This window comes from Amblyomma mixtum, chromosome 6 (assembly GCF_055824585.1).
Source record: "Amblyomma mixtum isolate Tamu chromosome 6, ASM5582458v1, whole genome shotgun sequence".
Taxonomy (NCBI): Eukaryota; Metazoa; Arthropoda; class Arachnida; order Ixodida; family Ixodidae; genus Amblyomma; species Amblyomma mixtum.
Genome location: NC_143017.1, coordinates 34597353 through 34618426, shown reverse-complemented (window position 1 = coordinate 34618426; position 21074 = coordinate 34597353). Strand labels below are relative to the sequence as shown.

The 21074-nt window shown below is 48.7% G+C and overlaps 1 protein-coding gene across 1 annotated transcript; it reads right to left on the bottom strand.

The window, feature by feature from the left end:
* Positions 1 to 1228: 1228 nt before the first annotated feature.
* Positions 1229 to 19462, bottom strand: LOC149338765 (uncharacterized). The gene is made up of 2 exons (XM_089550796.1): positions 18430 to 19462; positions 1229 to 1287 (listed from the first exon to the last, which is right to left on the bottom strand). Exons 1-2 carry the CDS (start codon positions 19427 to 19429, stop codon positions 1229 to 1231), a joined length of 1059 nt encoding a protein of 352 aa, XP_089406922.1. The 5' UTR covers positions 19430 to 19462.
* Positions 19463 to 21074: the final 1612 nt, after the last annotated feature.

Below are 21074 nucleotides of genomic sequence, written 5' to 3'. Positions count from 1 at the left end.
TAGCAGATTTCACCATAGCACTTCATGTGGAACAGTCTGCATTAATACGTCTGTGCAGCATGGTCTTCTAGTTCTGCTGGTTGGTGTTGATAGTGAATTCGGGACTTGGAGACCATTAACTGTGGGCTTGAAACTGTGCATTTTGTTGCAAAGCAATCTACAACAATGTCATAGGTACCAGTGTCTTAACACCTATGATGTCCGAGGTGCATAACATATAATAATTTGCAGTGAGGTGTAGGCATGGACAGGTCTCTTTATGAAGGGGGGGGGGGGGGGGGGGGCGATGCGGCAGGTAGTGTCTCTTGAAGTCTTGTGGGTAGCAGGGAACAAAGACAAAATCTGTGCCTCGCTCCCTCACACCATTTTGAGGGGGGGGGGGGGGGGGGGGCAACTGTCCCCCTCTCCGATCTGAGCACGCCTCTTTAGTGAAGGATTTAGGGGGGATAAAGGAATCAACTTTATTTCATCAGTTTAGTGTGTAATATGACATGCCTTTGCTAATTTGAACATAAATCTACAACACTCAATAGCCTGGCATTGAACAGCATGCCAAAAAGCACCTGCGTCGTTCCTGGTATTCCTTTGGTCGAAGCATAGCGCTTTGCCTCCATTTAGTTTGCTTGGTAAGGCTGAAAATCGCAAGCCTCCTCAGAAGAACTGTATTCTTGCGCCATGAAAGAACAATTGATATTTTTCTGCATTATAAGGTTCTCTTTTGTTTGATTTCATATCATTCTATCTATGCAAGGAGACGAGCAGGCCATTAACAGCTGGGGTTGTAGCCTTGCAAAACAACGCTGGCAGTTCCTCATACATGCATTGCTCTGCACCAGCATGAGAGCATTGTACTTGCTGTCTGCTTAAAAGCTGCGTTTTGTATCTATGTGACCATTTATGTTCTACGGAGACAGATGCCGAAATTTTTCGACTGTTGTGCATTGAAATGCAAAAGTGGCTGACAGGATTTTATAACCGAAATAATACTTGAAGATAGCTATCACTCTACATGCCCTTCATTACTTGTCACCCAGCTTCGCTTCCCATCTTGCACATGTAACCAGTGATTATTAAGAAGTTACCGTTTATCCTGTGTGTAGGCTTTAAAATGAAGTACTGCTTCTTCAGTTCATCATCACCTTCCTCGCACACATCTTTGTTGGCTTCATTTACACTGCTCTTTTCATGGCATTGTTTCCTTAATCTGGTAACCGGGGTAGCATACACCCTAGCATAGTTCCCCAGTTTGCTGCATCAAGTGGATCTGCTGCTTGCTCGGCGAAATACCTGCAAGCACAGTGCATTACAGAATCAACAGCACGGAGTGTAATGCATTAATACACAACATTTGTATTATTGAATGCATGGTGCTTATGTTGCATTTCATTTTAAAATGGATTGGATTCAGTCAAGTACTAGAAGCAAAGACAGAGCCATATTGTGTATGTTATGGTTTCCCCACATTTACAGGTGTTAGTGAACCAAATTTTCTGCCATTTTTATCAAGTAGGATTTAGATTTGTATGTGTGAAGCACATTAGGCATAACAAAGAGGTCCTATCACAGCAGGAGAGGTTGGTTGGGAAGTGTATACAGTGCCAATGATCATATGTTGTATGGAGGTAATAGGCTGACAGGTGCAAAGAAATCTATGTGGCCAGAGTGGTTTCTTTTTTTTTTTTATGCAGAAACACTAAGCTGTCTGGCAGCATTGAATGCTGACAATGAGACCTGTGCAGTGCTATGTTCCGCGAACTTAGTAAGGAGCTTTGTCGGTGAAGTTTTTGCCAATGTTAACACTGTAGGCTGGCAGGCACTGGAAAATGATGTCATGCCTATTGTTGAGAGCATGTTGATGCATTTGCAATTTCTACAACCAGCCGATTGTGAGTCTTATGAAGTAGGGTTGATTTGAGGCCTTGGAAGGCTGCCTTGGAGCCACGAGACACAACACATCTGTGAGTCACTCCCATCGTGATGCGGCTAACTGCAGCACAAAGAACAATAAGATTTCCACTTGTTGATGACTGTGCTTGGAACTCTAAATTTGATTGTATGAGTTATCCTGCAAGTGTGATGACTGCTCCTGGGAAACTGTTTGGAGGAAATTGGCCATTGAATTTGTTCTTGGTAAACTAAGTATGAATCCATGCCAACTGGCCTAATTATATTTCCTCGTGAAGAGAAAAAAGAGTAAAGATGCAGTCCTCATATCTATCATGCAGTTCGCTCTTCTTTGCACTAAGTTATTTCAAGACACGAGCCTTTGTTCTTGCTGCATCTTTTGGCCATCTCCTGTAGCTTCAGAGTTGGCATACATGACCTACATATGCAATTGCAATATCTAAGGGAGCATCATGGCATTACTTCAATACACTATGCTTTCGGCAGATATTTAATAAATATCTCATTCAGCTAACACTTTTATTCAAGGGGAGTGTATGCTGCATTCACGGCTGCTACGATTATTCACCCGCAAAATTGGATGACCCTTTAGTGGGTCACCAGTCCAGTGCATACAACACACCTTATTGGTCTTTTGAGTTGTATTTGCTCTGGGGTCAGTACCCGGCTATCTAAAGAACATATCGGAGCTTATCTGCCAGTTGCCTGTTGAGCTTTTCTGTTTTTCAGCAAACGGTGCGCAGCAGTATGATTCACTTGCCTTTGTCATCCTCTTCACGCTGATGGGTGCAGCTGCGACACAGTTACGGAATGAATTAATAACATACAAAGGATGAAAAGACGGAACACCTTTTGGCGCAGACCAGTGCTGCATCTCAAAGCCATCATGAGTTTGAACTCGGTGTATTAGCTTCAATGGTTTTGCCACAAAAAAAATGCTGCTGTAAGTTCCTATGTTTACGAGTGCACTATAGATATCAAGTTTTCATCTCAACAACAGCTTACCAGAAGTTCACTGCCTTTTGAAACGTGCTAAGTACGAACATCTGAGGTACTTTAAGAAGAAAATGAAACTGCAGTCCAGGAAAGGCAAGACCTCATGTCCAGGGTCTTTATTCCATAGTTTCCAGTTTTGATGTGGTTGCAATGCTTATCTTACTGTGGCTAAAATCAGGAGGTCTGCTAATCTGAGCAGAAAAGCTAACATTGCGCAGATATGTAACCCTGTGGATCTCATTCATGTGACAGTGTTTGTGAGTGCACTGTGCAGACAGCTTTAGCTCGCTTTATGCTTGAAATGTGACACTTGTGTTTTGTGGCAATTGCTTCTTGCCACCGCAGCAACTGGTCCTTCACTGCGCCTATGGACGGAAACCAGCCAGGTGCCCACCATGGCTGCCAGTGCACAGTGTGTCGTGCGCATGCAGTGCTGATCCTTGCCTGGTCATCGTGCAGTGCACGAGCGGTTACTTTTTCTTAGTGTGCATATGCAAGAATGGGACATAGCTTCTTCTCCTATGTACACATTTCTTTTGTTTCTGCTGATCGCAGCTCAGCTGATTGAGATATAACACATAGCAGTTTCTGCAGCCCACATTCATCTCTTTTTACATTTTTTTTATTGTTTTTAATAAAACCACTGCCACCATCACCATACAGCAGAGGCGTTGTCCTGCAGTGGACAAAGCGAGGTGGCTCAGTATTTACGGCGCTTGGCTGCTGACCCAACTGAATTAGAGCTATTCTTCTAAAAGGTCTTGCTTCTGCTTGATGCCGGGCTGATGCCTGTTGCCGTTTCATGTCGATATCACCTCTCTGATAGAGAATCCGCCGCAGTGGCTCACTGGTTATGGTGCTCGGCTGCTTACCTCAAAGACGTGGGTTCGATCCTGGCCGCGGCAGTCAGATTTCAATGGAGGTGCAATTCTAGAGGCCCGCAAATTTCAGCCCGCGCCCGGCCCGAGCCCTACACTATACTGACGGAGGCCCGGCCCGGCCCGACACTGAAGAAACCTAAGCCCGCCCGGGCCTGGCCCGAGTTAACGCCCGGCCCGGGCCCGGCCCGACGTGCAAAACTTAAATTGAAGTGACGATGAAACAGAAAGAGATAATTTAAGGAAAATCAGTTTATTTCAATGTTTTTAAAATGCTCGGCTCTCATGGTCTAGATGAAAATTAGTGAGTATATGCAAACACGGCGCATGTAGAGAGTTATCACTCCGAGTTATTATGTAAAAACAACAAATCGTCCATTGATGACGGCTTGAGGCAAGTGCGCCGCTCCTGCATAATGAACCCGCTCATGTGGAGATTAGTTTTGAACCTTGCAACAGTAGGGCGGCTGGAGCCACGCAGGAGCGATCGCGAAGCCCGGCCGGCCCGTCCGAGACAAATATACTGTGGCCCGAGCCCGGCCCGGGCCCGGGTGATTAGACTTCCGCAAGGCCCGGCCCGCGGGCCGGGCCGGGTACGGGCTTTCGGGCCGGCCCGAGCCCGTGCACAGCTCTAGTCGAAATTTCCGGAGCCCTTCACTACGGCGTCCCTCATATTTGAGCAACACTTGTTGTTGGGCTAGTTGGTAATACATACTTCTGAAGGAACCAGCGCACAAAACACAACGGACAAGAAAAAGGTGGTACACGACGGACAGGAGCGCTGAACTTACAACTTTGTAAGTTCAGCGCACAAGTTGTAAGTTCAGCGCTCCTGTCCGTCGTGTACCACCTTTTTCTTGTCCGTTGTGTTTTGTGCGCTGGTTCCTTCAGAAGTCCCTCATAGCCCGAGTCGCTTTTAGACGTAAAACACCCATAAACCAAAAGGTGATTATGATAATCATCAGAAGCTAAGCCAACCAAACTAGCTGCTTTTAGTTCATTTCGCCGAGTAGTGGGGTCAATCAGTATTCATTATAACGAGGTTTGACAATGCCTAAATTTTATTTCTTGATCTTTCTAACTTCTATGAAGAGACAAGCCTAACTTGTACTTTATTCCTTTTTTTTTTTACTTAGCACAAGTGGAGCGTACTGTCACTAAATGTGAACAGGCCTGGAAAGAGGTGGAATTCTTTTTCTTTTTTTTGTGAATATCAAATCCAGGGGTCGTCGGCCGGCGGCCGCCGCCTGTGAAGGTGAACAGAGCGATCGGATAGATTAGATAATTGAATCTAGATGCGGCGGCGGGGGCCAGACTGCATGGCGCTTCCTTGTCTGCCATGGGGGCGGGTGAGTGGCTTCCGCCAGCCGGCGACTCCATATGGGGCGAGTAGGCGAGATGGTACGTTTTGCAGACATCGCAAAAAACGCCATGCCTTTACGCGCCGGCACAGCGACAATATGCAACCTCCCCGGGGGCGGGGTTCGATTGGGAGCTTTTTCTCGGCCGTTACAAAACGTTCACTGCCTTCGCGGGGACTTGGCTGGCGGCCGCCGCGAAGGCGAACAAATTTAACAATTGGATAGATCAGATAATTCAACCTAGATACGGCAACGCGGGAGTCGGGCTGTTTCTCTCCATACAGAACACAGGCGTCCGAAGAACGTACGAAGGACATCTGCTACGCCTGCTACGGACATCATCTGCCTGTACGTCCGATCGACGCCGAGAGAGAGAAGATATTGTTAGCGTTATGTTGGATACAACTCAAGAACTAAGCGGCTTTTCTCCGTCCAAGGACCCTCCCTTCGGCCAATGGTGTCGGCGTATAGACAACACTGTGTTTATAAACAAAGCGGAGGTTTCCGGCAGGTCGATACGGCTAGGGGTGGAAAGTAGGCTTAGCGCCCACACATGGAAGCAAAAGTTTTCAATGCTGTCTTTTTTTTTTAAATTCGTTTTGAGGAGAGGAAATGACGCAGTAACTGTCTCACATGTCTCGGTTGGCACCCGAACCGTGCCGTAAGGGAAGGAATAATGGAGGGACTGAAGGAAGAAAGGTGCCGTAGTGGAGCACACGGAGCGCACAGCACACGGGCGCATGGGCGTCTGGAAGGGGGGGGGGAGGCTAGGTCCGAATTGGCGAGAACAGCTTCCCATTGTTCAGGAGACGGAGATGTAACTTACCGGAGGCGGATCCTCCGAGCAGTCCGAGATTATGTGGTGCAAAGTGACAGGCTCGCCGCACACTTGACAGAGCGGGTTTACCAGATCGGGAATATCGGGTTGGGCTGCGACCGCGTATGCAGCCGTCGTCACGTGGTAGCTTGTTCTCTGCTCAGCGAATCGCGCCGAGGAGGCAGGCGCACTCGTAGCTCTCTTTAGTATTGCGTTATGGCCTGATACGAGTCCAGGGCGTCACTCCGGGGCGCTGTCGTGTACGGAGCGTCACCTGCTCGGCTACAAGACCTCGAGCATAGCTGCGAACGGCTTGACTACCTGGATCGCCCACGTGGCCGGGACCCAGACCAGGTCCACTTCGCTCCTGTCTTTAGGTAACGTTTTAGAATTTTGTGGGCTGTGGCGCAGATGTGTCCCCTTGCAAAGTTGCGAAGGGCCGTCTTGAAATCGCTAAGAATTGTTTTAGCACCTTCCTGAACGATTCCTAGGGCGATGGCGGCCTCCGCGGCCTCCATTACTTGTCCGTGACCACCGTGGCTGCTATCGTTCTCTCCCTGGCCCTCCTCCGGCCTTGATGACGTCCTGCATGCGTGTTTTTGGGAGGGTTTAACTCGCATGCGCTTGAGCATCTCGATCAGAAGGGCTGCTTGGTCTGAGGGGCCCTTGCCCCGTATGCCCAGATCGCTTAAGATACGGAGCCGCGACTGAGTATGTCTGAGCCGCTGTTCCTGTGCCGTGAGTTGTGCCTCTATGAGTCCTTCTAGTGTGTTGTGGACCGCAAGAGGCAGGAGTCTCACGGTGAACGTGTTCCTGGGAGGTCGAGAGCCGCTTTGTATGCTTGCCTTATGAGGCAATTAAGTTTCTCGCTCCCGACCTTCTTCAGTTCAAGATAGGGGTTGGCGTATACAAGCCGACTGAATACAAAAGCTTGAACGAGCCGACATGCGTCCCACTAGCTCTTTCATTCCCTGTCGCCTAGTCGACACGCGCCTGATGAGTCGAGTGGTCTGATGGACCGAGGACGTTAGCTGTCCAACATTACTTTCTTGCATCTGTTGGTCTACAAAAACATCACAAGCACCCGCATTGTACCTATACCTCCGGAACCTCGCTGCCTTGGATCTCTATCCGTATCTTGGTCGGCTTCTCCTTGCAAGCCCTTCCGTTTTGCGGATGACCGGCAACTCCGACTTCTGCGGGGAGCATTCTAGGCCTGCCCAGCTGGCGCGATCATCCACTGCGTTCGCCGCCTTTTGCAAGGCTTCTCAGGTCTGACCGTCTGACCGCCGGTTTGTGCATTTGCGACGTCGTCGGCGTATGGTAGTCCGTCAGATAATTTTAGTGCGAAAGCACTCATAGGATAGGATCTTCAGAGCCGTGCAAAAAACTTGCTTGTGCGTCTTGCATCTTTTGCTTGTGCATCGCTCGTTCGCACGAAGTCGAACACGTCCGCATGATTCAAAAGAAATTCCATCAATATCCGATGATCGTTCGAGGGTAGGGATTTTATTCATCATGGCTATAGGAATGGAGAGTCGGTCAGGATATACGTCTAGTTAGACGAGCAACGCTATCACCGAGTGCGGCGACAGGCACAGAAAGGCGTCATTCAAATAAAATCAAATCTTCTTTGAAAGTAATTGAGCACATTGACTTAGTGTGCAGATGGAACCCCCGAACTCGTGCAAGAGCTGTGAGAGGGGTTCCTATTATTAATAATGGTATAAAATCAATCAAGCAAAACAAAAAAAGAAACAAACAAGCAAGAAACCTAACTTGGAAGAACATTAGGAAACCGCGCTGACAAAACAACAAAAGACGACCTGGCGACAACTCCAGTTGTGACAGAAAAGCGCAAAACACCGGGACAAGAGACAAGCGCTTGTCTCTTGTCCCAGTGTTTTGCGCTGTTCCGTCACAGAAAGAATAAACAACATGCAAGCTGCTGTCCTAACAACTCCAGGCTCGCACCTTTCCCTCCCCAGCGCTACTTGCGCTTTTCTTCCATTCTACTCACACCCCCGAATGTTCCCTATGTGGGGCCCCGAGAGCCACATCCTATTATGTTCATCTGCCGACAACTGCAACCACTGGCCCAATGTGCCCTCGCGGACTCGGAAGGGTGGCAGGTCGTGGTCCCTAGCTCCGACCCGGCCTCGCAGCTCTCAAACACTTTGACCCTTCTTTCTCGGGAAGCTGTCCGCACTGTGCGGAGAAGTCTTCGGACATCTACCACATGGTGTGGGCCTGCCCCTCCAACCCTGCTATCCCCCCTCACCCAACCCAACCCGGGAGGACTGGGAGGCGACCCTGCTCGGCTGCTCTGACCTGCAGGCCCAACGGGCCTTGGTCGCGCGAGCCCGGGCGGCGGCCGATGCCACTGGGGTCCCGAACTAGGGACCTCCACCTAGTATTTGTAAGGGCTGGCCCCCTATGGGTCAGCTCATGCATAACCTCCTGTATTATACCTGTACATAAATGTTTTCCACCACCACCACCTCGCAGCTGAGGCTGGTGCAGTGGGCGGAGAAGTTTGCCATCAGACACGGGCTTCCGGCTACCACCCACGACCAGGAGCCAGCCCACATATGAAATTGTGAACTATAAGGGCTCCGCCAATAGTTCTTCACCACCACCAGGGAGCCGCGCTAGCAGTTACACATTCATCAAAATGAGCTGTTTTGGTATCCTAGAAAACTAATAATAGTTATTTATGCTTGTAATGTTCTGCGATGGTGCGTTCCAATTCTTGATGACAGCATATGTAAATGAACAAGCGCCATAATTAGTTCTAATGCGCGGGGCCTGTGCAGCAGCTGTAGAAGTGCTACGTTGCAGAAACGTTACTGCTGGGCAAAATATTATACTTTTTAGTATTTTAAACGTGAAATTGGTAGCGCAGTACTGGATGCTTTTATCGACGTTTGACTTACCCGTGACGTCGTATGGGATGCGATTCCTGGACGTTGAGCCGGATATTTATAAATACGACGTCGGAGAATCACTGGGTGCCATTTCACATACTTAGTGAGACCCTTCGGAACGCCCTGAGCGAGTATGGAGAAGTCATGGAAATTCAGCACGAGGAATGGAATGTTCCAAGATTTGAATCAGTGGAGTCGACAAGTGTCGCTAGACTGGTGCTTAAAGTGGGGGTCACGGCGGAGGAGCTACCACATCTTTTCAAATTCTACGGGTGGTGGTGGTGAAAACTTTTAATTGATGAAATAAAGTTTGGGAGCCACACAGTGGCCCCGCTACATGGTCGGCGTCTCCCATGCCTCTCTGGAAGGGGTAGGGGGAGGTGGGAATTTTGAGTACATGCCCACACCCTGTGGAAGATATCACAGGTCTCCCCACAGTGCGGGCATCGCCCATCCGTGTTAGGATCGTAATGCTTTAACAAAGTAGAGTACCTGTCTGCAGGTGCCTTAAAGTTCGCTCTTCCTTCCTTTGCAGGGGCCGGGAAAAGGCGGTGGTTGTCGCTATAATATCTCCCCTGCCAAGTAATGATCACATGCTTTTCGGGAGTCCGTGATGATTATTCTCGAATTGGAGTGGGCGGCAGCAAGCGCTATCGCTACTTCCTCGGCTCGCATTGAATTACGGGAGCTCCGTCCTTGTGGCTGTGCCCGGTAGGGCACCTGTTTGTCTCCGGTGTTGCAGACGCGGTGATATCTGCCGCGACTGCCAGGCGCCTCGCTGCACTAAGTGCCGCGCCTTTGGTCATGTCTGTGAGGACTGCATACGCACGTACGCCAATGTGATAGGGACTGTGACGATAAAGAGGCCATCATGGACATCGAGGAAGCTGAAACGACGGCCCAGCTGATGACTGTCGGAAGAAGAGTGCCTCTGGTGAACAAGGAAGCATCTGCGACGGAAACATGAAGACATCATCGAGCGAGACGCCCTTACGAGCGTGGTGCTGTGAGCAACGCGACTGGAACGCCGCCGATGAGCGACGAGGCGACTGCAATGAACGCCGTAGTGGAGCCAGTCCAGGACGACAGGGCGTCACAAGATGACACCTTCGGCCCGGCTGAGCGTGCCAAGACGGTGTTGCCATCCCCTTCACAACCTTCCACCGAGGTCAGGTTGCAACGGCTTGAGCGCCAGTGGTTCAGAGCCACCGGGGCCAAGGGGAAGTATGTGCCTGAGTATCCGTCTTTGTCCGCGTCTCCCGTACGCAGCACAAGGCGCGCTGATTAATCGTCCCTTCTCATGGGGTAAGGCGCACGCCTGGTAAGGCACCTGTATCTTTTAAGGCGGAAGCCTTTAATGCCTCATCGTTGTAAGCAGGAGCTGTCGACAAGAAATGTCACGCTTTTCAGTTGGTCGAAACGGTCGTAACGTCACAGTGCGCGAATTTCAAACGGGGCCAATTGTACTTTGGCTACTAACCATGCAACAAATTAAAGGGATCGTATAGTGACGCTCCAAGTAAGTTTGAGTTTAGTTAATTGCTTACTTCACCAATTAGTCCAAATAACCTTTCTAGTCAGACCAGATAAATAAATAAAACCGAGTAAGAAATTGGCCGAGCTTGGGAATCGAACCCCGGTCTCCGGAGTGCGAGTCGAGCACGCTACCACTCGTCCATGCCAGCTCGATGGTTTGGAATGAACAAAGGTGCGTCTAGTGAATACGGTGTCTTCGTTCACTCCCATCTTCCTCCCTTCCCGTTACGGCGAGGTTCAGGAGTGCACCGAGATATGCGAGACAGATACATTTCCTTTCCTCAAAAACCAATTTACTGACGAGCAAGGCGTATTTGTCCGCGTTGCAGATTGGTCCAAATTGTCGTGATGTCACCACGCGCGAATTTTGGCGGGTGTCCACCGAAATATGTGAGACAGTTACTGCGCAACTTTCTTTCGTCAAATACAATTTTCGACTAGTGTCTATTGAGATATGCGAGACAGTTAATGCGTAATTTCCTTTCCTCAAATACAATTTTCATTTTCTTCACTACGGCCCCTCTTTCTTCTTTCACTCCACTTCCTCCCTTCCTGTACAGTGCGGCTCAGGTGTCACCGAGACGACAGAGTATTACTGCGCCATTTACTTTCCTTAAAAAGCGTTGCGTTCAAAGGGCAAGGCGTCGCGCCGAACGGGTGGTGGCGTTCAATGGACTCAGTGGCAGCGCTACAACACGCTGTCGCGTTCCACTCCTTAAGGCGAAGCTTAAGCGTCATTAATTGCCAGTTAATTAATGCACCAACAAAATGTGAAGTGAACAATCGCGTAGCAGAATGCAGCACTCAGGCTTTTGCCTTTCAGCACTTTAGCCGCTAAAGTTCCTCGTAATTTTTTTCGTGTTCAGGATTCTCAGCATGGCTTAAATTGCCTTCCGTCAAACTTAAAATGTTTGGTTTGGTTTATGGGGTTTAACGTCCCAAAGCGACTAAGGCTATGAGAGACGCCGTAGTGGAGGGCTCCGGAAATTTCGACCACCTGGGATTCTTTAACGTGCACTGACGTCGCACAGTACACGGGCCTCGAATTTCTCCTCCAAAGAAATTCAGCCGCCGCGGCCGGGATCGAACCCGCGTCTTTCGGGCCAGCAGCCGAGCACCATAGCCACTGAGCCACCGCGGCACGTTAAACGTGCATTGACTAGCAGCTATAGGCTTAAAGAATGTCAGCTAAGGCGTCTATTGTATGAAAAAAACCATGACATTCTTGCAGTACAAGAAACAATGGTATAGAGTGAGAGCGCGACAGACGCTGTATGTTTGAGCAGTTCGATCTGCGTTATAAAGTGCGTGCTAGCAAAGCCCTTCAATGTTTTGGTGCTAGTCATGCAGTGGGGACATCAGCGGGCTGTGTTAAGGCGGAAGCCTTTAATGTCTCATCGTTGTAAGCAGCAGTTGTCGACAGAAAATGTCACGCTTTTCAATTGGTGGAAACGGTCGTGACGTCACAGTGCGCGAATTTCAAACGGGGCCAATTGTACTTTGGCTAGTAACCATGCAACCAATCGGCCTTTTTCATTTTCCTGTGCTGCCACCTCGCGTACAACGCTGGAAGCTCACTGGAAGGGTACTGCGCGCCCAACCCGGCCGGACTCAGTGCCGCTGCGGAGCACGTTTTGTTGGAATCTGTTGACTATGGCGTGTCCTGGGCAGCGCCTGATATCTAGAGAATTTCTACGGCTGACTAATGGCTGGGTGCGAAGTCCGAGGCAGGCTGATGTGCCCACCGAAGAGCAAATTCTTCAGTACCTCCGATCGCCAGCTAAGCAAGGGCCGCCGCTTCAAAGATGAAGGCTACATTCGGAACATAATGTTCAATGAAATATCCCCGATCATTTCCCATGCTGTTTAGCTTTATCAAAATGTGCCGCAGCTTAGTTGCATGGAGGCCGATCTGCATACAGTCGCGATATTGAATGTGCAAACTCTTATGTGCTTGCTGGTGTGCGATTCCAGTTTGCAGTGTTTTAATGTAGGAACAGATGAAATGGCCACATTTTTGCCTCGAGTGTCCTCTATTTTTTCTTCAGTTCCACCATCCGCCCGTCCGTAGGGATCCGTACGGATGTACGTGCTGCAAAACTTTTGGAGGTAACTTAAATATACCTGATTCACTTTTTACCCTATCGAATTACAAACCTAAAGCCATTTTTGGTGACAAACTGGAAGCGTGTGAGGCTACAGCCGCAGTGCACCTTTGATGGTTTCTTGAAAAACAGTTTCCTGCGATGAGCGCACGCCAATTTGAACGTCTGACACATGGGCTGTGTGGAACGCTTCAGTGGAGGGCTCCGTATTAATATATGCGACTGGGACTTATTTCACGTGCATTGACATACACAGCACACTAGTGCTTTTGTATTTCGCCTCCACTGAAATGCGGCTGTCGTGGTGTGCATCCAAATCGCGATCTTGAGATCAGCGACCGGAAGTCTGGGTGCCGTTGTGCCAAGGACTTCCTGCCCACGAATAAAAGATTTCGTGATAGACTGCACACGCATTTAACCGCGGCAACTAGTCCGTACCTGTCACAAAGTGATTCCCGCTCAGTTTTTACTTTCTTGGCGGTGCCCAAGGGCGGCCACGATCGTCGAGCCGGCGAACTGCTTTTATCCACGCTTCGCGTCGAAGGCGGTCCCGGGAAGCGTTCGCAGAGCGAAAAAATTCGACTTTGCTTCCCTTTATATTGGGCATTGCAGCCGTACGCAACACATGTCGTAGGCATCGCGAAATGCGTCGTGCTGAGCGCCCAAAGGCTGCAGCAAAGCACGCCGCCGCGTAGGAGGCCGGTTTGTTTACACTTCCAATATGTTTCGCGACACCGCCGCCAGGGGATGGGCGCATGCGCAGTCGCGTCGTGAAAAAGGCGGATTGAAGGGATCGTATAGTGATGCTCCAAGTAAGTGGGACTGAGCTTAGTTAATTGCTTAATTACCCAATTAGCCTAATTAGCTTTACTAGTCAGGCCATATAAATAAATAAAACCGATTAAGAAATTGGTCGAGCTCAGGAATCGAACCCCGGTCTTCGGCGTGAGAGACGAGCATGCTATCCACTCCGCCATGCCAGCTTTTTTTTTTGTCTTTATTGCCTGTTTTGACAGATTACAACAGATCATAAACAGATGTTCTGCGCTGCACACTCAAACAACAAGAACGGACATGTGTTTCACTCGCGTGAGAAAATCAAAACTGTCTCAGGGAACACAAATCTCCCATCAACTCGATAACTTCATCTCCAAAACATAGCTCCTTGTACACTTCACGTAGCTTAAAAAAATTCAGGGGGCACTTTGTCTAAAGTGCGTAGAGGCGAAAGCGTTTTCCGCACCACTTTCAGTGCTTCTGTGGCACTGGTGGCGTCACATGTAATTGAGTACTAATTACTAACCGATGACAAATCACTAATTAATGGTTAATTACTGATTAATGCCTGAATACTAATTAACTGCTAATTAAGCTTAAGCGTAAGCTTCGCCTTTAGGAGTGGAACGCGACAGCGTGTTGTAGCGCTGCCAGGGAGTCCACGGAACCCCACCACCCGTTCGGCGCGATGCCTTGCCGTTTCAACGCAACGGTTTTTGAGGAAAGGAAATGGCGCAGTAATTCTCTGTCGTCTCGGTGGACACCTTAGCCGCACTGTACAGGAAGGGAGGAAGTGGAGTGAAAGAAGAGGGGCCGTAATGAAGAAAATGAAAATTGTATTTGAGTAAAGAAAATTACGCAGTAACTGTCTCACATATCTCGGTGGACACCCGTCAAAATTCAGGGGGGGGGCGGGGTGCACTTTTTTGACCTAAAGTGTGGTCACTGATGTGTGGTTAAGATGTTAAGCTTCGCCTCTAAGAGTGGAACGCGAGAGCGTCTTGCAACGCTGCCAGGGAGCCCATAGAACGCCATCGCCCATTCGGTTCTACGCCTCGCTCGTCGGCAAATTGGTTTTTGACGAAAGGAAATGTATTTCTCACTCATATCTCGGTGGACACCTAAACCTCGCCGGAAGGGAAGGGAGGAGGATGGCAGTGAGCGATGACACCGTATTCACTAGAAGTGCCTTTGTTCATTCCAAACCATCGAGCTGGCATGGCGGAGTGGATTGCATGCTCGTCTCGCACTCCGAAGACCGGGGTTCGATTCCCGAGCTCGACCAATTTCTTACTAGGTTTTATTTATTTATATGGCCTGACTAGACAAGTTAATTAGGGTAATTGGGTAATTAAGCAATTAACTAAGCTCAGTCCCACTTACTTGGAGCATCACTATATGGTCCCTTCAATTGGTTGCATGGATACTAGCCAAAGTACAATTGGCCCCGTTTGAAATTGGCGCACTGTGCATGACATCACGACCGTTTCGACCAACTGAAAAGCGTGACATTCTCTGTCGACAACTGCTGCTTACAACGATGAGACATTAAAGGCTTTCGCCTTAATATGTTTTCTTTGAAGTAATCGCGGACAGAACGCGCATCTTCATCACAGTGTCGTACAGCCATCCTGCTTCGCCAAATACTATGCAGGCCAAGCAGGAAAATTACATCATATTTATAAAGATCCGGCTCTATGTCCAGGAATCGTATCCCATACGGCGTTAGGGGTAAGTCTTTCTTTATTGTACGCTGGAGCACGTCCCAAAAGAGCAGCGCATCCCAGCAATCAATAAAAACGTGTTCTATTGACTCTGGTTTGCGACACAACAAGCAGTCAGCACCACATGGTAGAAACAATCCCTTTTCCTCCATCCATGTTTTAACCGGCAACGTCCCAGTGTGTATCTTGAAGAAAAACGTCTTCACACCCGCTGGCACCAACATTTTTCGTACTCTTTTCAAAACATTTCCTGCTTGGCCTCCACTATACATAGATCGATAAATTGGCTCCGGGAAGACAGAGTCGAGCAAATCTTTTAACAATTTCTTACGCGTGACATTAGAAAGATATTCCAAACTGAAGCGCGCATTCAGAAACCGGAAAGCAAAGACCACTTCTTTCAAAAACCTACTTGCACTGTATCTCATCCCGTCCACACTAGAAATAACATAGTTTGGCAAAGCCGAAGAAAGCCTCACTTGAATAAATGTCCGCAGGAAAGGGTCGCGTTGATCTCGAAGAAACAGAAATCTTGACACCACCTGCCTCAGGTACAAGTGTGGCAAGGAAAGACCCCCTTTTCGCAAACGCAGAAATAAATTATCACGTTTAGTCCTCTCCCATGAGGACTGCCAAACAAAAACTGCGAAGAGACGATGAAACTTTTGAATGCTAAGTCGAGAGCATGAAAGGACCTGCAATAAATAGCACACTTTTGAAACCAGATATACATTGCATATGTTTGCGCGCGTGAATACAGACAGTTCCTTCCCCGACCATTTCTGTGCACGCGTGGAGAGTTCTTGAATTTTCTCCTTCCAAAAGTCATCGTTATCTCGATACTTGTCAAGAGGTACACCTAGGTATTTGGAAGGAACATGTGACCATTTTACACTTGCATGAAACAAAGGCGCTGATGCCCAATTCCCATGCCAAAGGCCCGCACACTTGTCCAGGTTAACAACGCTATTGGTTACATCACAAAATCTACGAACAACCGACATCGCATGTTCTATGCTGCTGTGGTCACTACAGAAAACTGCCACATCATCGGCATAAGCCAATACTTTAATTTCACATGCTTCCAGTTCGAAACCACGAATACAGCTGTTATTTATTACATTTCGGCAAAGTGGCTCCAGGTACAGAGCGAAAAGTAGCGGTGACATTGGGCAGCCTTGCCGCACGGATGCTCTAACGGCAATTCTGTCTGTGAGTTCTCGGTTAACAACCAGATTCGTGGTACAGTTGCTATAGGCCATTTTAACCCCTTTTAAAATAACTTCTCCAACACAGACATGCTCAAGGATTTTAAAAAGAATGTCATGACATACACGGTCAAATGCCTTCTCTAAATCAATTTGCAACATTGCGACTCGCCTAAAGTCAGCGTCACAGCATTCCAGTATACTCCGAGTGACATGAACATTCGTGAAGATGGTCCGCCCTTGAATTCCACACGTCTGGTGGGGGCCAACCAAGATGTCCATAACTGATTGTAAACGTTTGGCTAATACTTTCATAAAAATTTTATAATCAACATTAGTAAGCGTTATCGGCCGATAACCTGTAACTTGCTTAAGCTGAGCAGGATTGTCAGTTTTCGGTATAAGTACTGTATGTGCACGAGAAAACGACGGTGGTAAAATACCAGTTCTAAATGACTCTTCATAAACGCGTTGTAAAATGAGGGCAGTTTCACGTTTGAACGCCTTATAAAATTCTGCTGTTATCCCGTCAGTACCTGGCGATTTCCCCAAGTGAAGCTCATCAATAGCGCATTCCAATTCCGCTGTTGATAAGTCGGCAGACAGGATGTCAGTGTCTTCACTGGTCAGTCGGGGTAATAGACTTAAAAATTCATCCTGAAAGGCCTGTACATCTGCCGATTTGGAAGCGAACAAATCACGGTAATGCTCACTGAAAGCCTCCCTTATCGCCTTGGGATTGTCTGTCAGAATGCCTTTGTTTTCAATTTCTACGATATCTTTTCTTCTAGCGTATCTTTTTTCTGTCGTCAAATTTCGCCTACTGGGCATATCATCTGCCAGCAAGCGATCTGCTCGTGCACGAATTGCAGCTCCCTGAAACAATGTCGCATCTATAACCTCAAGCTTTGCTTTAACTTCGCTGATAAGGTCACTGTATAGTCCCGGAGCTCTATTTTCCTCTGTAATTAATTCTTTCAACATCTGTTTTAGGTTCTTCTGTTTCGCTTTCTCAGCGTGCTTGATTTCTACGGACCTTTCAATAGCCCTCATTTTGACATCAATTTTGAATTCCTCCCACTTTTCTGCCCAACTTTTTCCATAATTCAACCGAACTTCTTCTAACACGTTCTTTGTTTCTAAAACAAACGAATCGTCCTTTAGTAACTTTGCATTCAGTTTCCACAAGTCCCAGCTGAATTTCGCTTGAGGTGTCACATTCCTGCCAATGGTGAATATGACACAACAGTGATCGCTAAACGTAACCGGTTCGACGATGTAGTTATCGCAAATTGCCGCCAGCTCAAGGGAAACGTAAGCTCTATCTAGCCTAGCATGACTACACCCTTGAAAATGTGTATAATGACGCCTCATTCCGCCCTTTGCAAACTGGGCTACGTCTTGAAGTGAATACTTTTCAATGTTTTCTTTCAAGAAAACAGCACTTTCGCTTTCGGTGACTGTTGAGCCTGATCGGTCATCTGCACTGAGAACACAATTGAAATACCCTAAAAGAATGACAAGTCTATTGCATTCCAGATACACACATAGTTCCTGGAAAAACAAAAGTCGTTCACGGGGTTTCGTAGGAGCATACACACAGATAACTCTCAAATATTCCTCCCCGTACAACAGATCACAGAGCACAAACCTTCCCCTCGTGCAACACACCACTGCTTGTTCCTCGATATTAAGACTGTTCTTAATTAACAGAACACAGCCCGCTGATGTCCCCACTGCATGACTAGCACGCACGTTATATCGCGGCTTGAACTGCGCAACCATAGCGTCTGTCGCGCTCGCACTCTCTACCTTTGTTTCTTGTACTGCAAGAATGTCCAGGCCTTTCTCATAGAGCAGGCGCCTTAGCTGACATTGTTTACGTCTAGCTGCTAGTCCACGCACGTTTAACGTGCCGCATTTTAAATTTGACGGAAGACAAGCCATGCTGAAAATCCTGAGCACAAAAAGGTACAAGTCCCTTACCAGGCGTACGCCTTACCCTCCGAGAAGGGGCGATTAATCAGCGCTCCTTGCGCTGCGCACGGGATACGCGGACGATGAACGACACTCAGGCACATACTTCCCCTTGGCCCCGGTGGGTCTGAGCCACTGGCGCTCAAGGCGTTGCGACCTGACCTCGGTGGAAGGTTGTGAAGGGGACGGCAACACCGTCTTGGCACGCTTAGCCGGACCGAAGGTGTCATGTGATGCCCTTTCATCCTCGACTGGCTCCGCTTCGGCGTTCATAGCAGACGCCTGGTCACTCATCGGCGGCGTTTCAGTCGCGTTGCTCAAAGCTCGTTGTTCGTTCGGCGTCTTGCTCGAAGTTTCCATGTTTCCGTTGGAGACGCTTCCCTGTTCCCCAGACGCACTCTTCTTTGGACGGTCATCAGGGGCCGCCGTTTCAGCTTCCTCAACGTCCATGATATCCTCTTTATCGTCACAGTCCTCTGAGGCCGCCCCTATCACATTGGCGTACGTACGTATGCAGTCCTCACGGACATGACCAAAGGCTCGGCACTTAGTGCAGCGAGGCGTCTGGCAGTCGCGGCGGATATGCCCGCGTCTGCGACATCGGAGACAAACAGGCGCCCTACCGGGCACAACCACAAGGACGGAGCCCCCGTAGAATTTGAAAAGATGCGGTAGCTCCTCCGCCGTGACTCCCTCTTTAAGCACCATTCGAGCGACACGTGTTGTCGACTCCGCCGATTCAAATCCTGGAACACTCCATTCCTCATGCTGAATTTCCATCACTTCCCCAAACTCGCTCAGGGCCTTCCGTAGGGTCTCACTGGATATGTGAAATGGCACCCAGTGAATCTTCACCTTGATCTCCTTTCGACAGGGATCAATAATGGCACAGTAACCGCCTTTCACACTCAGGCCCCCGGCCGCAAGTACAGTGTCCTTCGCCTCCTGGGTGCGGAACCTCACGAGCCAGAGGTGGCTCATCTGGTAAGCGCCAATGCCGCTGACATCCCTCAGGACGCCGGCATCCTCTAATGGTTGACGAAAGTCCTCTATTCGATACGGACGCTTCGAGGTATCACCGTGCAAGAAAACACACAAACGCATACCTTCGTCAGCCGGCAGTGACGGTAGCAGAAAGCGATAACCAGGAGGTGGTCCAGACACCGATTCATCCCGACCAACAAAGGCCGTTGCGACACCTCGCCCGGAGCGAGCCATTTCTGCGTCCGTCTAGCAGGGCAGCCAGAAGCAGAGTCCATGCCAGCTCGATGGTTTGGAATGAACAAAGGTGCGTCTAGTGAATACGGTGTCTTCGTTCACTCCCATCTTCCTCCCTTCCCGTTACGGCGAGGTTCAGGAGTGCACCGAGATATGCGAGACAGATACATTTCCTTTCCTCAAAAACCAATTTACTGACGAGCAAGGCGTATCCGCGCTTCAGATTGGTCCAAATTGTCGTGATGTCACCACGCGCGAATTTTGACGGGTGTCCACCGAAATATGTGAGACAGTTACTGCAAGTGGCCACAACGCAAGGTACTAACCACTATACGATCACGGCTGCCCGGGAGGGACACCGTCTGTTACAACCCCAGACGTGATTGCATTGCAAGAAGCTAGCGGCAGGGCTACACTGCCAGGCTATAAAGCATATCTGCCACCTCATTATGATACTAGTAGCGCAGCCGGCTCCTTCACAGCCACTCTGGTGCATAGAAATATCACCGCAATTCAACATTTTATAAATGATTCGGAAGAAGATTACACCCTACTTGAAATAGTACCAAGGCAAAAAGGAGACTCAAATCTCTTCATCCTTAATGTATACAACCCGCCCAGAAACAAAGGCAATGGACTCCCACACTTGTTGATAAACACAGTAAAGCTGGCTGCTAGGGCTCAACTAATAATTGTGGGAGACTTCAACGCTCAACACCCAGCATGGGGATATACCAAAGCAACTCCGAAAGGGAACCTGCTCTGGCAAATCATACAGTCACTAGGGCTCACAACGCTAAACAACCCGAGCGACCACACACGCATGGGTAACAGTGTATGTGTCGACACATCTCCAGACCTATCCCTCTCTAAAAACGTCAAGGACGCAAAGTGGGTCAACACCGGGCAAAACCTTGGTAGTGATCATTTCATCCTTAGCATCACCTTCCCCACGACAAAACTTAAAAACAAAGCAAAAGAAATACGAACCACGAATTGGGACAAGTTCAGGCAACTTCGCGACAAAACAGCTCCAAAGGAGATCTCTAACCTTAGCGACTGGGTTATCTCCCTGAATGAGGATGTCAGCTCCACTAGCGTTGCGGTGCCAGTTGAGAAGGAGGAGCAGATTGCAGACTCAAAGCTGCTACACCTGTGGCAGGCACAAAAAGGCCTCCAAAAACGCTGGAAGAAGCAAAAACACAACAAGCGACTACGCAAAAAGATCGCTGAAATCGAGAGGCGAATCGAGGAACATACACTTACTCTCCAAAAACAACAATGGAACCAAATATGTGAAAGCGTCAATGGGCAGCTCGGAAATAAGAAGACATGGCATCTTCTAAGACACCTGCTCGACCCAGAACAAACACGTCCCGTGCAACAAAGTCAACTGTACAGACTCATACATAAATATGAGGGTACACCTGAAGACCTAATCAAAGAGCTAGCAGAACGTTATCTAAACACGGATGATGGTACCACTCAACCAGACTACCGGGGGACTCCTAATACAAATTTAGACGCAGACATCACAGACGCAGAGGTCTGGTACGCAATTGGAAAACTGCGGACAACATCTGCGGCAGGACCAGACAAAGTAACAAATAAGACTCTCAGGAACTTAGACGCAACGTCGATCGCG